The following is a 17,636-nucleotide window of genomic DNA, read 5'->3' as shown; positions in this document are numbered from 1 at the left end:
TTCTTTCTTTCTTTCTTGTTTTATGCTAAGCTCCAGCAACTTAAATCATGCATGCCCATTGAGCTGCTATGGCAGTCTGCCAATGGAATGGGCATTCAGCATATTTTGGCTGCTTTGTGCTTTTACACTGATGCCAAAACAAAACAGAAAAAAAACACAAAGAACTGAAAAAAACAAAATAAAATAAATAAATAAATGAATGAATGAATGAAAACAGAGCAGGCATCACGAAGCTGTTGGCCTTGTTGGACTTTGTTTAAGAGCCAGACTTTGGTGACCTCCTTGCTCAACATATTGGCACAGTGGCAGTCTATGTGATCTGAGTGGCCTTCGGACCACCAGTCTGACCCTCAGACGCAGTCGGCCAGCCTCACCTGTGTGTTTGTGTGTTTGTTCTCAGCTCTGCCTTCCTTCTTCTATCTGCTTTCACTTTTTCCATTCCAAGGCTCATGGAGTCTGTCAGCCTAGAACTGGTCAACGTCAGCCCACCGCCGAGGACAACTGCAGTCAAAGGAGAGTCGAGAATCACCCAAGTGGAGCAGACGAGGGTGTGGAGAACAAACAGTAAAAAACACGAGACATCTGACACGACACGTCAGCGACATGTCAGCAGAGGAGGTGAGATTAGGGAGGCACTCGAGATCTGATGGGCAGATGGACGGGCAGAAGAGAGGATGGCACCATATGACAGACAGAGAGGGGGAGAGATGGGAAAGGCACTATATAACAGACAGACAGGCAGGCAGGCAGACAGATAGACAGATAGATAGATAGATAGATAGATAGATAGATAGATAGATAGATAGATAGATAGATAGATAGATAGATTTAGTTGTGTCAGTTGGGTCAGGGGTTTGGTTGCTGTTATGCCCCCTGGTGGTCACAAGTCCAAACTCAACCATTAAGCTCCTGCGAATGAGCACCTTGAACAGCTAATGAAGTGTCCAAACTCCGTCCATTTTGATTCACATTCCATCTAGTTTTTTTCTTTTTGAATCTTACAGTAGCTTGCCCGAACAAAAAGTCACCAAGTATTCCTTTCTTCTTATTTTTTCTACAAAGAAAAACCCAAAAAACTTCCAAATATAAAAATGTGCTCACTGAAAAACATGCCTAGCTTCTTCAACAATAAACTGAAAAAAATTAAGCAGAGGTTTAAGTCTGACAGTACAGAAAGAGATGATAAAAGCAGCACAGATCAGTAAGGCTGGAGAATTTAAAAATAAAACTAGCAGCACAGTTGTTACGTGTGAAACGCTCCACTGCAGGCCCACAGCCTTTTCTCTGTTGGTGGTTTAAACAACGTCCTCCGTGCAGGAGAAGTTGTGTTGTGTAAGAAGAAAGTGGACCTCCAGATGGCATCTGGCGCGGCCTTTAAGTGCATAAAGATGTGTCATGGCTGGGCTTTCTTTCCTCAATTTTCAAATAAAATACCATCTAGGAAAGTAATTTTAAAAAGTGCATTTATTAAAAAATATAGTGCCTTTCACATCTATCTATCTATCTATCTATCTATCTATCTATCTATCTATCTATCTATCTATCTATCTATCTATCTATCTATCTATCTATCTATCTATCTATCTATCTATCTATCTATCATATAGTGCCTTTCACATCTATCTATCTATCTATCTATCTATCTATCTATCTGTCTATCTATCTATCTATCTATCTATCTATCTATCTATCTATCTATCTATCTATCTATCTATCATATAGTGCCTTTCACATCTATCTATCTATCTATCTATCTATCTATCTATCTATCTATCTGTCTATCTATCACAGTATATAGAGCCTTTGGATGGCTGCCACTTTTGCCCCCCGAGTCGCTGTTGTCCACAGGGTGGTACGAGGAGTGTGTTGGCTCCACAATTCTGAGCACAATAACATCATGGCTGACTTTTAAACATTAAGAAGTCTAATGGAGGCGACTCAAATGAGGCCCACAAAACGTCACCCACAGATGAACAGTTTTGGATTTTTTCGGCGCAGACGAGCGTTTCCCTGATTAGGCAATGGCCTCCCATGAGTGCCGTTGTGAAGCTCATTCAAGTGATTTTGCAGAGCAGCCTGTCCTTTTGTATTTCAGAGCCAAACACTGCATGTTAAAAAGAGCGCACTCCCAGTCCTGATGCTTCTTTTTTTACGTGTGATTACTAACCAGGAGTGACACATTCTTCGAGCCCCCTGCTTCGGACTCCACCAGAAATGTGGTCAGAAGGTTAGCAGTCCACTTCAGGGTGACCTCCGGTCATCGCTCTGCTTGTTGGCCCTAATGGTGGCCAGCTGTTCTTAGTTTTATGTTTCTGCTGCCAAAAACACAAATACTGTATCAGCAGATGAGCGCCATAGTGACGGTTATGGACTCATGAAGGACTAAAAACAGCAAGTTGGAGTCTGAGAATCAGCTGTGGTGTCAGACATGCTGCTGCTTCACTGAGCAACACAAGAAGAAGAAGAAGAAAAAGACATACAGAAGGAGGAGAGTGCAGTGTGGAGATGGCGACTGAGGACCAGGACTGGAAACTGCCAGTTAAAGCCCAGCCTGGGACTCGAGATGTCAGCTGATGTGGCTGCAGTCTGTCTAGAAAGCCACACATACACAGAGGTGGCCATAAAATGAAAATGAACTGACGGTACAATTCTCTTGTGTGAGGACCGCCATGACATGAAAAAAAATGAGCAGCACAGTGGGGGGTGACAGAAAGGCACTATAAAAAAATGAAGGTGCATTAATGACATCCTGTAAACAAGTGATAAGAAACAGTGTTTACATTAATATTGCATTATGAATGAGTGACAGAAAGGCGCTATATAAACTTAACATGACATCTTGTTAGTGTGGGAGGGTAAAGCATCAAATAAAACATTTTTTAATAAGCATGGCTGAAAGGTGCTATATAAAATGAAGGGTGTATCTTGCTAACAAGTCATGACAGGCATCGTTGAAATTAAAACAGAGCTATTAAAGAGCATCAGAGAAAGGCGCTATACAAAACGAAGGTTCATTAGTGACGTCTTTTTACCAAGTGAGGATAAGCATTATTTAATATTTACAAAATGGCGGAGCGGGGATTTCTGTTCTGTAGCAGCCGTGTGTCTCATGGTCCTCGTAGGTTTTTTTCCCTCTCACTGTCCCAGATTCATCCTGCATGTTAAAGGGGGGAGTTTTAGGGGGACTGGTGTGTTGCAACTGGTCTAGTATGAGTGCCCTGGGATGTACTGGTATCCAGTGCAGAGTTGTTACTTTCTCGTATAGTGTTGGGAAAGTATTGTAGTCGTCCAAAAAGTCGATGTCAAGATTTTGATGAATCTCGATGTTTTAGACCTCCCCAAGTTCGAAATTACCATTTTTGGAATGATATCTGTGTGTGTCTCTGTGTGCGTATAAACACCATAACTTGTGTACGCTTTCAGTTCAGTCAACCAAATTTTGCATACAAGTATCGAGTACTAAACGAAGATTTCTGTCAACTTTTGGGCGATTTCCATGAACCGGAAGTGGTACTTTACCTTATAATCATGCAGCTGCAGAGTCCGATTTATTCAACTTTACTTTTATAATAATTGTTCAATATTTGATTTGATTTGTTGTTGATGGTTCTTTAATGTACATAATATAAAAATATAATCCTTGTCTTGGGGTTTCCTAATCAAATATCCGTCCCCATATCTGAGTACACAAGAAAGTCGAGGAGAGACCACTGCCGTTTTTTTCCTACCAGAATAGGCTACGGCTCCCTGAGGCCCAGTAATGGAAAAAGTAAGCGGATCCAGAAAAAGGAAGGAGAGAAGAATGACTTGGACAACATTATTAGGAGTTTGATTTCAAGATGTCGGCCATCTTAACGTACTTGACTCCCAAGTTCTGCACACAGAAGACAAGCAGGATACCCAGCAAGTCAAACCCTCCAGGACCTCAAGGAGGAAACACACCACCACATACAGAACGTGTGCTGTCTGAACGTCTACAAAAATTGATATTCCACTCGGGTTCACATTCCAGGTGTCGGCAAAATTGGGGCAAAGCAGGCAAAAACATGGAAAATTGGAGTCGTCCACGCAAAGGTTAAGTGCCCCACCCAAGTTGGCTCCTGCCATTCAACATTGACGATGACCCTCTAAGGCCTGTACTGGAATAAGCAGGTGCAGTACACAAAGAGCCGAGTAGGTGCACAGTAAGTGATGGACAGACCACCCAGTCTCAGATCCTGCCATGGGCACCAATGTGTTCAGATTACACAACATCCTCCTTACTCATCAATCCCAGGTCTCCATTTTTGTACCAATTCTTGTGTCAACATCAGAAATCTGACAAACAAGAGGAGACCACTCAGTCCACCCAATAATATCGAAGTGTCTCATCCTCTCACGGTGGGTTCTGCTTCAACTCCATGTCTTGGTAGCTTGTTGCAGATTCCCACCACAGATTCCAAACAGGCTGAAGGTCTTCTTTCACAAAGACCCTCGTCTCCATCTTCATTTGACCGTTATGGGAGTGGGTGAGAGCATTTACATTTGTCTGTCTATCTGTCTTTGGAGGACGTGGGGCTGACACGTATCACTCCAAGATTTAAACTGAAAACGCAATAAACCCCCCCAGAGCAGCGAGTCCTTCCTGAACAGTTACTAGACCTAGTGAGGTGCCATCTTTGTATGTCCGCCCTGTGTCTTTATCCCATTGCCAGCTCGTCTAACTATTGCTGTACAAGGATGATAACAACAGCCTGGTGATGGCTGGTTTCCCACGTTGTGCCCACCACCGCCAGATAGACTCTGAGCTGCTGCCAATCCTGGATGGTGCAAAGCGAGTGAATGAGTCGGTCATCTGATTAACAAAGAGAACGTTTATCACAGGACAAAGAGAGCAAGAACACCAAAAAAGAAATGAGTTTTACTAGGAGAAATTTAATACAAATTGACACAAAATGGCCCTTTTTAATATTAACAACACAGCAAACGATACAATTTCACAAATGCACAGCATTTAAGACAAGTAGCACATACAGAATGGTGTAAATGCAGATGAATGACGGCCTTCGACTCTAATGGACGTAGCTGTGAAGGAGATGAGCTGGCGACGCTTTTAGATCACCTGCTTTTATTTTAAATCGCGACTCTTTCTTAGAATATTATTAAGAGATGTTTTTCTAGTGTGTTTGCCTAATCAACTGAAAAGAATGTCATTATCCAGAAGCGCCCCAGACTTGTACCGGCAATCTCGCTGTTAAATACAATTTAAAGTATGTGAAACTGAGCCAAAAATTAAATCCCGCAGGCTTTAAGCAGGTAAAATTGAGAATATCACCGCTCGGTGCCCTTAAAGGTACAGAAATATGAGAGTCCTGCCCAGAAGAAAGAAATGAGTAGGCTTAGAAGATTTGACTAATCTACTGTATGGGAAGTTGTAGCTCACCCCTGTGAGCCAGTGAGCCCACAACAAGGTCACAAAAAGTCAGTAATGAACAAGTTGAGCCCATGGGACGGAGGGGCTAGACGCTTAAGAGAAGCTGTGAGGAGAGTCTATATGATAGCAGACCAACAGGCTTCAGGAAACCAGCGAGTCCACCCAGTGGCCACCAGAGCTAAAGGGCTCAAATCATCAATAAATAATAAGATGGGACTATGGGGTGGAGTGGCTTCAGACAAGCAATGTGGCCTACAGGCTTTGGAGAACCAGTGAATCCAGAGGTACCCTGAGCTAAAGATGTCCAATAAGCGATAAACAATATGACGAGCTTCTAGGAGGGTCTGCCTATATGGAAGGGAAAACCAACGGGCCTAGTCTGTGCAATGATAAAGGTACAGCTGTCTAATAATCAACATGACAAGTCTATGAGCTGGTGAGGCTCCAGGCCCCAGACGATCAATGTGTCCAGACTAAGGGATGGAGGTCCTACAAGCTTCTGAGAACTAATATGGCCAGCGTATGGGAAGCTAAAAGGAAACAATTAGCTTAGTCCTGAGCAGACCAGAACTAAAGGCGCTGAATGATCAGTAATCAGTAAGACGGGCCTATGGGATGGTGCGGCTTCAGGCATTAGAGGAACAATGTGCCCGGGATATGCCTGACTAAAGCGACAGATGTCTAATAACACTGAGGCTTGACTGGGCTAAACAAGATGGCTTTTACATTGTGGACAACAAATTAGGAGACCTCAAATGTGAGCGGGAATCACAAAATAGCAATGGAACGGAATGTCATAGGAACAAGTAACTCTAATTCTGCAGGCTTCACGAGGACCAATGTGTCCAGCGCAAGGAAGACTAGAGCTACAGTTGTCTAAAATTCAATTATCACTAAGAAGAGTGTCTTGGACGTGAACCAGCACGCCCAGTCTATGGGGCAGTGGGCCTACAGACATCAGAGAGCTAATATGTCCATTCTATGGGTCAGAAGGCCTCAAAGATTTAGATAATTTGTGTGCCCAGACTATGGAAGGATGAGCTTATGGCATCCGACAGTCAATGTCCAAGGGAAACAAAAGCTACAGATGTCTAATGTTCGATAATCAATATGACGAGTGCAAAGGATGGTGTGTCTTCAGGCATTAGAGGAACAATGTGCCCCGGATATGCCTGACTAAAGCGACAGATGTCTAATAACACTGAGGCTTGACTGGGCTAAAAAAGATGGCTTTTACATTGTGGACAACAAATTAGGAGACCTCAAATGTGAGAGGGAATTACAAAATAGCAATGGAACGGAATGTCATAGGAACAAGTAACTCTAATTCTACAGGCTTCACGAGGACCAATGTGTCCAGCGCAAGGAAGACTAGAGCTACAGTTGTCTAAAATTCAAGTATCACTAAGAGGAGTGTCTTGGATGGTCTGTCAAAATACTTCTGTGAACCAGCACGTCCAGTCTATGGGGCAGTGGGCCTACAGACATCAGAGAGCTAATATGTCCAGTCTATGGGACAGAAGGCCTCATAGATTTAGATAATTTGTGTGCCCAGACTATGGAAGGATGAGCTTATGACATCCGACAGTCAATGTCCAAGGGAAACAAAAGCTACAGATGTCTAATGTTCGATAATCAATATGATGAGTCCAAAGGCCACACGCTGCAGACTACCAATGTACCCAGTCTATGGAATGGCTTCAAATAATTAATGTGCAGAGCCTATTGGACTTTGGGCCTACAGGCATCTAAGAATCAATGATATCAGATTGTTGCATGGTGTAGTTACAGGCTTCTGAGAATCAATGTTCAAGAAAACGGTAAGCCCTCAAGCATCAAACTAATAAGAAGAGTGTGTGGGTTGGGGTACCTACAGGCTTCTGGGTAACCATTCTTTGGAATGGTGAGACTACACACTTGTAGAAATCGATGAAATCAGTCGATGGGACGGATTAACTGTAAGACTGCAACCCACAAGACTATGTAACTAAAGGCATCTGAGAAACAGGAAGACTGTTGACTCACTTGGTGTGTATAACTGCTGGATTTTAAGAAACATCGAGCCGAGTGTGACTGTAACATTAGACAGAGGAGCTAAAGGCTTCCGTGACTCAGTAATGAAGTTGGATTAAAATGCTGCCTAAAATGAAAAAGACAAGGAGAATGAGAAACACTGAGACAGATCTATGGGAGAGGGCAGCTAGAGAGCAAAATATAAAGATAAATCGATCAGATGGCGTAACTACAGGTTTCCTGAGCACCACTGGTCTGCTTGATCCAATATACTGTAAGGTACTTTATACCAAAAGGCTTCTAAAAAAAAAAACAAAAAATAAATCAATAAGACCAGTCAATGTGACAAGTGTAACAATTAAAGGCTTCCAGAACGGAAGCAAATACTAAGATAGTGCAGCTACCGGCTTAAGCAGTCTGTAGTATCAAGTGGCTGCCGGCCTCTGGAAGCTGATCAAATTGAATTTTGAACTGGACGGTATAATATATTATCTCCCTTACCATCCATTTATCATTTCCCATTGCAGTAAATGCATAATCTCCCTTCATCAAGGCAGAAACACACGAACTTGTTTTTGTACCGAGATGATGTCTCCGGCAGTAACACAGAAGATCACCACCAACCCAAGTCCGAAGGAGCTTGCTGGCTAAAATATTAAAGAAGATGCCACTCCGTTGTTAATAAGTGCCATGGAGCTGCTTAAGCTTTATCTGTACAGCTGCAAGGGTTAGCAGAGCCGAGACCTCCATGATACGATGATGTTCAGTCCAGTTTCATTTGATGCAACTCTTCTAAGGCTACGCAAAGTGCTCGTCAAACAGATTTGATCCCTCTAAAGTGCCGTGAGGGGGAGTCCCCACAGACCAGCTGTTGGGCGACCCTCCCGTGTTTTGGCTGCAGTCAGTGTACCAGTATTGTGCCAGACAGCACTGCTGAAACCAGCATGATTACAATTTCAAGTCTCTTTGTCAAGTCCGTTGCCTTCCCTGCAACTGGAGGAGAGTCCCATCTCTTCCCATGCCTGGACTGCATGCTGTTCATATGCTCTTTTGAACGGGGAAGAATAGTTGAATGATGAAGCTGATTTTCTTCGTCGTTATAAAAGTGGCAATTCTGGCTAGTGTCTTTTGTCATATTAAGCCAGAGATCCAAGAGGTGGTGGGAAACGTTCATCAGGTATTCCACGCTGGAAGAATAGGAGTTGAACTCTTGTGGGTCCAGCTCGTCTTCAACGAAGTACTGTGGAAACAAGAGTAGAGAAGGGGGTTATGGGTATGCAGGAAAGGCAACACGATGATAAAGCCTGCTATAGCTTGCCAGACCCAGACAGATGCTGCCATCCATTTCTAGACTGCTTAACCGTCATATTCAAATAGGATGATGAAGTGAGAGTGGCAGAGATCAACTGGGGTCTTTCTTTATGGGCATTTTGGGACAATCAAATCCTTTAGCCAAAGGTGATGCACAAGTCTTTGGATTATTCACCAGAGTTTAATGGTGTATAAAAAAAAAGTCCAAAATCAAAACCACATTCTACTCCTTAAAACGTTTGTCATAATTGTTTAACTATTATAAGACAGGCAAGACCCAAGGACTATTTTAATTTCATTATAACGAGCAGAAGAAGAAATGCTTACTAAGCAAAACCAAAATGTTAAACCAATGTACAAAATGGTAAAAAATAAACTACAGAATGGTGGGGTTACAAACTTCTGACAATCCGCATACCTGGTGTATGGGAATGAGGGGCTACAGAATTCACAGAACCAATAAGGAAAGGCTATGGAACTATGGGGCTACAAAGAACAAATATGCTCAGTGCATGGGAGACTAAAACTACAGTTGTCTCATATTCAATTATCAATAAGGCGAATCTATGGGATGGTGTCAAGGAGTGTCGAAATATTACAGTCAAAAAACAAATCAAAACCATTCCAAACACTATAAGAAACGCTTTCCTTCATTACGCAGTAAGAATATAATTTACTTTATTAAGAGAATTCAAAAGTTTGGACACTGATCTCAGCCTACCCCTAATATACCACACTAGAGAGGTGAGCTGACGGAGACCCGAATCAGGGTGAATAAAAATCAGGGAGCCAGTCAAACTGCTAAAACAAAGTCAATCAAGTCAGAAAATGATGTTAATTTCTGCTCTGTACTTGTAATATTGCCTCGCAGTAAGGAGATCTGAGTTCACTTCCCGGGTCCTCCCTGCGTGGAGTTTGCATGTTCTCCACGTGTCTGCGTGGGTTTCCTCCCACAGTCCAAAGACATGCAGGTTAGGTGCATTGGCGATCCTAAATTGTCCCTAGTGTGTGCTTGGGGGGAATGTGTGTGTGTGTGTGTGTGTGTGTGTGTGTGTGTGTTTGTGTGTGCCCTGTGGTGGGCTGGCACCCTGCCCGGGGGTTTGTTCCTGTCTTGCACCCTGTGTTGGTTGGGATTGGCTCCAGCAGACCCCCGTGACCCTGTAGTTAGGATATAGTGGGTTAGATAATGGATGGATGGATAACTTACTATTGAGCTCACCACCACTAACCCATTCGTAATGAACCACAAAGGACTGTGGGTTTTCCTCAGCCTTTATAAGGCTTGAGAGCAGCCCCTTGTGGTGATGGGTAGAAGACCCTATCTCTTATGGGACCACCCACAAAAAACACACACAACATACAAAGATACCAAATAGAATCCAAATGACCAACAATATTAACATAAACATCCATCCACCCCTCCATTATCCAACCTGCTATATCCTAACTACAGGGTCACAGGAGTCTGCTGGAGCCAATCCCAGCCGACACAGGGCGCAAGGCAGGAAACAAACCCCGGGCAGGGCGCCAGCCCAACAACTAAATACTGCGTCACTAAAAGTCTTTGTTCGGAAAACACCGCAGTACAAAGATGTTCCTAGGAAATGACAGACATACCACTGTTATCTTTTTTGTTGAAAGGAGAGTCAATTATTATGTAGGCTGAGAGGGGTTCCCAAACTTTTTCATAGGACTGTAAAGGATGAATCATTTTTAAAAACAATAATTTGATCAGGTGACAGAAAATCAGTGGTTAGTGTCATGTGTAAATTTTCTAAATATATGATATTCAGTCCTTATTGCAATCTGTTACTCATGGTCAGTCAGTCATTGTCCAACCTGCTATATCCTAACTACAGGGTCACAGGGGTCTGCTGGAGCCAATCCCAGCCAACACAGGGCGCAAGGCAGGAAACAAAAACCCGGGCATGGCGCCAGCCCACCGCAGTAACATAAACAAAGGAATCAAAAATGAACAAAAAAAGATTTAAAAATGAAATTTGAATCCCAGCCAGCAGAGGAACCCCCAATGAAATTGAAGTTTTCTCCTCAAAGGATTTTGCAATTTCTCTGACTACTGCAGCTTTTGTCTGAGTGGACATTTTTTGTCTCATCGTGGGTTGTGTTTAGCCATGTCGAATTTCCAAAAAGTAACATTTTCCCATGTTTACTTATACCGGCAACGCATAATACTTTGGCAAGTAAATGTACCATTAGATTTCCCAAATTTCAGAACCAAAATAAAAAATTTGAACAGAATAAATAAAAAGCGAACCTAACACCTATCTATCTTTTTTAGCGCTATGTGGTGCAGTGTCCATGGGCATTTGACTAGCAAAGAAAAGTGCTAACTAACAACAACGTATTATTAGTTATGACAGTCATAATCAAAACGATGATTACCACGGGAAAAAAAAAAACCTTCAACAAAATGTTGCCAAAATGACGTCCTAACATAACTGTAATGTTTTACAAAACCACAAAAATCAGCTTTAATATAAAAAAAAAAAACAAACCACAATATTAATCTGCACATTTCTAGAACATGTTCATGACACTCAGCTGCCGTTTAATGTATGTGGCTATCATTTATAATGTGACTATCATGGCACACGTGTCACATACAGAGTCTTATCGGAGCGTCTATGAAAATAAACCCAGCAATGCTGCAGAGAAACCTCAGACTGGTCACAGTGTATAGCTCTTAATAAATAAATAGATAGATACCTCTTTGCTGATCTTTTTAAGGTCATTCAAAATAATAGTAATGAATGACACTTGTGTGTGCTCCGGCCACAGATTTGAAAGTACAGTCCCCCAGTCAGTGCTGAGAAGGAAGATGGCACGCAGCAAACAACACCGAGCCTGTTGGGAAAAAAAGAAAAAACTCAGAGTCTGAAACTGTAAGCACACCAGCGGACTGATGGACATAAACAGAGGCAGACATTTCAAATTAGAATGGAAAGCACAGAGGGACTTACCTCGTCTCCAGAGCACAACAAGCTGTCACTGTAGTGGTGAACAGTTTTGTAGTCCTTGGGAAAAATTGTTCGCTGAAAAAGAAGCACAAAAAAAAATTTAGCAGATGATCGTTATTACTGTTATGGAAAAAAAAAAACAAGGCTAATTTATGAAGTACTGACTGAGGGGACTTGAAGAAGACTTAGTGAAATACTGCTAATCATGGACTACACAAAAGAAATGCACAACAAAAGTAATTTGGAAAAATTCTGAGGCTGACACTAAAAACTACAGCTAAAACCAGATAGTCCGTAACAAAAACATTTTAGTTCACACGCAACACGAGGAGTTATCCGAAATCTCGGACACCGTGGGAAGGCCCACAATAAAGTTGCTCCGATGATGTCAAGTGCATCACGTATTCTGGGGAATTCTGTGTAGGACTATTGCAGGCACACCTGACAAACTTGTTCTGAAATGTCGGTACCCATTAAAAAATATATATACATGGCAGCACAGCGTAACGCTAAATTATTAAACTTTACTATTTGCCATTTAACCAAAAACTAACTTTACATTTGAAATTAGGGTTAGGTTAGGGAAAGCAGAATCCCCATAAGTTTTGATTACACTGCTGCAATGGTAAGCTAGGTGTTTTCTGTCTTATGGGATTTCAGAGTGCACTGGCTGTCTATACCAATTTGTTTTGGGTCGACACCAAGACCTCCCCTTGCTTTCATGAGATTAAACCTAGGTTCTTTTTGTGATGGGCCCTATACAAGTTATCCTTATTGTTTAGTTTTTATTAGAACTGTGCTTAATTTCTATATGTTCTGTCTGTTTTCTGGGTTGTGGCTTATTCTATCCCTCGTTCTTTTGATTTCTGGTGTTTTATTACTTCTTATGTCAAAGACAGGTTTGTACTGGGCTGTGGCTCCAAAGGAAGTTCTGCCTGGATGGGCCTGAGTTCAACCTTGGTCATTTCCCTTTGTACCTACCATTACTTTGCTTTTTCTATTCCTAGTTCTTATAGTTTTTTTGGAGACTTCTTATGTCAAAGACAGGTTTGTACATTCAAAATTAGGGTCAGGGTTAGGGTTAGGTTAGGGTCAGGCACAAAAATGCCTGAATAGGTTCTTACTTTATAAATATTCATTCAGGAAAACATAAAAAATAAAAACTGCCGATCATAACACTGAGAAGAGACACTGGACTGGCATGGGTGCTAAATGGCATAAACAAACGACTAAAAGTAGTGACGGCTTTGTTGGGAAGATACATTTTGGGCTATCCATTATATGAAATGCCAAGTACCTGAAAACATGAGGGCAGTCTTACTCTCATATCAAGTAGTGTTGGGTGGAAACCTGAAAAAGGTTGCAGGAAGGTTCTCTGTACCAACTGGCACTCTGTAGTGACTGAACACTTTGTTGATAAAAGCACTAAGAATGCTAAGAGATGTGAAGGAACTGACAAAGATGGCTGGAATAATTGCAGCACGTTTTTGTGTAAGCAATATAAATTTGCCAATTACAGAATTGGCACTGAGAAGGAGCCTGAAATGGCCTAATGGGACAGTCCAACTAATGAGTCTTAATTTATCAGATGTCTAGGAAAGACTTCTGGTCTCGTCCAAGTTCTAAACTGTCACTATTTACTAATCACAGGAAAGGCAGGACTAATTCTGGTGCCAGCAGACATCAGTGGCAAGCACTGGGGGTGTAACTGGCCTTACCGCTAACTTGACAGGTCAGGAAAATTGGTTGTCTGAATCACGAACGTAAGGGCATGATTACAGTCCAAAGAAATACAGATTAGGTGAGTTGGCACTGCTAAATTGGCCCCACTGAGAGTGTGTGTTCATCCAGAGACTGATCCTGCCTTATACCCAGCGCTTGCTGGGATGGGCTCCAGCATCCCTATCACCCAGCACTGGATAAGCAGGCTTAGAAAATGGATGGATCTACAGTATGTCAGGATTAATACATGCAGTTGTTTATTTTCAGCTTTACAAAGAATGAAGTAACTGTCTTCAGAGATGAGGTGCTGGCACGTTACATTAATCAGAAGACTAAAAGCAGCACTTTGGACTAACTCAGAAGTAAATGTGGCATCAAAAGTAACACCAAATATAGTTAAGACTGACAAGAAGAACTAAGCTGAGGTAAGTGCTAAACAGAAGGAAGTCTTGAAGTCTTGTGGTTTACAAAATGAGATGCTAGCCCAAGCCCTCTTGATCATAAACGGTTAACAGTAAAACAGGACAGCGCAGTCAGTCAGTCAGCCGACCGGCTGACTCAGAATTAAAAAAAGTCACCAAGGAATGTGTCTGAACTTACAAATACAGGTATCCTGGCATTGATGTTGTTCTGCAGCCCTCTTATTGAGTGGTGGTCCTTTCCTCTGATCTCGGCCACAAGGAGCAAGGACAGGAGGAAAACTAAAAAAGGGAGGGAGAGAGAAAGGAGGAGAGAGGAGGAGTGAGTCCAAGAGGACGTCTGCTGATGTGTCGCAGTTAGAAATGCTCCCCTGCAATCCCCCCAACTCCCCATGCTGCCCGAGGCATTCACACTGAAGAGCTCACAGGTAGTGTGAAGAATCGTTTTCCACAGAATTGCACGCATTTCCTAGCATGCTGGCAGCACTTCTTTCCCAGATCGCCCCGTACGCCCCACCACAGAGGCCAACCATGCCTACCTTTGTAGATCATCTCCTCAGGTCTCCGGGTCTCCAGGGTTGAATAAACACCAGGGCTTATCAGCACATTTCTCCACTTCTGTGGTGGTTCCAACTGTCTCCCGTTCCCTATCCTTGTCTTTTTTTTTTGTTGATTCTTGGGACCCCCCACGTGCTGTCCTTCCTGACAAGACCCCTAGAACTGCCTCTTCCCTCGGTGGTGTCCGCTTTCAGGCTCTGTGCCGTGCGCTCTTTTCTATTTCGTCTCTTTCTCTGGACACAGCTCTCTCCTCAGAGCTCATTCCTCACGCTCACGCTGGCTGACTGAAAGCGAAAGTAACTTCACAGGCAGCATTGCACAACTCGCTCTCTGCCTCTCTCGCTCACTCACTGGCTCGCTCTGTCTGACGGTCTCTTTCTCCACCTCCATTGCTCCCTCTTTTATCTGCTCCCCCCCTCTCTACTCCTCCCCTGCCTTTTTTTTTCCAAACTCTGGGAAACTCTTTGGAATTTCCCAGCTTACTCTTCAATAAGGTTTGGAGTGATTGGCACCATTTGTAGAATGACTGAAGGGGGAAAATGGGCCAGTAGAAATAAACGAAGCATGTTCAGAAGAAATAATGCCAGAGCTGAAGTGTACCGTATTGTATTCTTAGATAATATCCTTGTGCTTCTGAGCTGTCTGGGTTGCTTTTTAAATTTTGTGTCCCAGTTATGGCTAAGGTGCTGAGGCCAACAGAATTCACTGCTTTTAGGATGGAATAACATTTTAAGGAAAAAATAAAAAATCCCCCTTAAAGAAAGTCTCTGTTACTCATTTCCTATGTGTTTTTCGCAGGTGAGTCTATTGTTTTTTCTCTCTGGCAGTTCAAAACTCCTCAACTGTGAAGATCTAGAAATTGGGAAGTCCCAATCAACCACCGAGTGCAGCTCCATACAAAACACAAGCAATGACTTCATGCTCTTTTTTTCCCAGGGTGCTTCCCAAGTCCACTTGCCCTCCACTCCACACCCCATGTTTATCCTGATCTGCTTTGGCGTGTTGAATAATGACGCGTAAAGGTCGGGCACTTGTGTTAGTTTAGGCAGAATATGAAGGAATATCCATCCATTATCTTTGTTAAATGGTGCGACTCAAACCACCTACACCTGAACACTAGCAAAACAAAGGAGTTGGTGGTGGATTTTAGGAGACCCAGACCCCTCATGGACCCCGTGATCATCAGAGGTGACTGTGCAGACCTATAAATACGTGGGAGTGCAGCTGGATGATAAATTGGACTGGACTGCCAATACTGATGATCTGTGCAAGAGAGGACAGAGCTGACTATACTTCATTAGAAGGCTGGCGTCCTTCAACATCTTCAAGAAGATGCTGCAGATGTTCTACCAGACGGTTGTGGCGAGTGCCCTCTTCTACGCGGTGGTGTGCTGGGGAGGCAGCATAAAGGGACACCTCACGCCTGGACAAACTGGTGAGGAAGGCAGGCTCTATTGTAGGCACAGAGCTGGACAGTTTGACATCCGTGGCAGAGCGACGGGCGCTGAGCAGACTCCTGTCAATCATGGAGAATCCACTGAACAGGATCATCTCCAGACAGAGAAGCAGCTTCAGCGACAGACTGAGGAGACCCCACACTATGTGACTCTTCAATTCCACCCGGGGGGTAAACGTTAACATTATACAAAGTTATGTCTGTTATACCTGCATTGTTATCACTCTTTAATTTAATATTGTTCTTTATTAGTATGCTGCTGCTGGAGTAGGTGAATTTCCCCTTGGGATTAATAAAGAATCTATCTATCTATCTATCTATCTATCTATCTATCTATCTATCTATCTATCTATCTATCTATCTATCTATCTATCTATCTATCTATCTATCTATCTATCTATCTATCTATCTATCTATCTATCTATCTATCTATCTATCTATCTATCTATCTATCTATCTATCTATCTATCCAACCGCTATATCCTAACACAGGGTCACAGGGGTCTGCTGGAGTCAATCCCAGCCAACATAGGGCACAAGGCAGGAAACAAACCCCGGGCAGGGCGCCAGCCCACCGCAGTGAAGGAATATCCCTCTTCGAATTTTTTTTTTGTTCTGTAACTTACTCTGGTTAGTTTGTAGTGATGGGTACTTTTTTGAATTGAAGGCAGGATTCTTGACCAGTGAATGTGGGAGAGAGGTGGCGTGGAAGAAATAAATTGGAAATATAGAGCAGGTTGAGGAGACCCTGGAGAGGTGGAGATATGCTCTAAAGAGGAGAGGAGAGGAATGAAGGTCAGTAGGATCACCAAGACAAAATACATGTGTGTGAATGAGAGGGAGGTTAGTGGAATGGTGAGGAGTTGGCGAAGGTGGACGAGTTTACATACTTGGGATCAAAAGTACAGAGTAATGGGGATTGTGGAAGAGAGGTGAAGGAGAGAGTGCAGGTGGAGAAGAGTGTCAGGAGTGATTAGTGATAGAGTGAAAGGGAAGGTCTACAGGACGGTAGTGAGACCAGCTGTGTTATATGGGCTGGAGACAGTGGCACAGGAGACAGAGCTGGAGGTGGCAGAGTTAAAGATGTTAAGATTTGCATTGGGTGTGATGAGGATGGACAGGATTAGGAATGAGGACATTAGAGGGTCAGCTCAGGTGGGACAGTTGGGAGACAAAGTCAGAGAGGTGAGATTGTGCTGGTTTGGACATGTGCAGAGGAGAGATGCTGGGTATATTGGGAGAAGGATGCTAAGGATAGAGCTGCCAGGGAAGAGGAAAAGAGGAGGTTTATGGATGTGGTGAGAGAGGACATGCAGGTGATGGGAGTGACAGAACAAGATGACGAGGACAGAAAGAAATGGAAGAAGATGATCTGCTGTGGCGACCCCTAACAGGAGCAGCCAAAAGAAGAAGAAGAAGATATTAAAGAAAGAAATTCTGTCCTCAAGTAGGACTGCTTTGAGTCAGAAATCAGACAGGAGGAAGTTTATTCAACATGAAGAGGGAGGTTACATGAGTCTGCTAAGGGACAGCACCCTGAGTGAGCAGTGGTCACAGAGCAAAGACAGAGACTCCTACTTATCGATAACTGAATTTCCATAACAGTGGCGAATTATTGCTTGCATACCATTTGACATTTACTCAGACTGACCCATTAGCTTTCGTACCATCTGACATTTACTGTCTTAAACACTCACATAAAAGTCTCGTTCCACAACATTGTTGTCCTTTCTCAGTATCTCTTAAGTTAAGCTCCTGCTGTTTTA

The 17,636-nt window shown here is 43.0% G+C and overlaps 1 protein-coding gene across 2 annotated transcripts; it reads right to left on the bottom strand.

Moving 5' to 3' along the window:
• Positions 1 to 4,886: 4,886 nt before the first annotated feature.
• On the bottom strand, positions 4,887 to 14,777 carry zgc:174888 (uncharacterized protein LOC558116 homolog). 2 transcript variants are annotated; one of them, XR_005631248.1, is made up of 6 exons: positions 14,396 to 14,777; positions 14,038 to 14,138; positions 11,719 to 11,790; positions 11,465 to 11,602; positions 7,831 to 8,666; positions 4,887 to 7,726 (listed from the first exon to the last, which is right to left on the bottom strand). XR_005631248.1 is itself a non-coding variant. In XM_039741367.1 (5 exons), the coding sequence occupies exons 1-5, from the start codon at positions 14,406 to 14,408 to the stop codon at positions 8,328 to 8,330; spliced, it is 663 nt and encodes a 220-aa protein (XP_039597301.1). In that variant the 5' UTR covers positions 14,409 to 14,777; the 3' UTR covers positions 4,887 to 8,327. The 2 variants fall into 2 exon arrangements, 1 of the variants encoding a protein (XP_039597301.1); XM_039741367.1 differs by having other exon boundaries at positions 4,887 to 8,666.
• Positions 14,778 to 17,636: the final 2,859 nt, after the last annotated feature.

The sequence above is a fragment of the Polypterus senegalus genome, chromosome 18 (genome assembly GCF_016835505.1).
Source record: "Polypterus senegalus isolate Bchr_013 chromosome 18, ASM1683550v1, whole genome shotgun sequence".
In the NCBI taxonomy this organism is placed as follows: domain Eukaryota; kingdom Metazoa; phylum Chordata; class Cladistia; order Polypteriformes; family Polypteridae; genus Polypterus; species Polypterus senegalus.
The sequence above is the reverse complement of the archived record's forward strand: the minus strand, read 5'-3'. Positions and strand labels throughout refer to the sequence as shown.

Bases quoted from the DNA above. Each gene is read 5' to 3' on its own strand.
- zgc:174888 (XM_039741367.1), bottom strand. The intron at 11,791-14,037 runs GTAAGTTCAGAC...CTTCTTTTTCAG, and splicing joins ATGCCAGGATACCTGTATTT to CGAACAATTTTTCCCAAGGA. The intron at 11,603-11,718 runs GTAAGTCCCTCT...TTTTCCCAACAG, and splicing joins TGTTGTGCTCTGGAGACGAG to GCTCGGTGTTGTTTGCTGCG.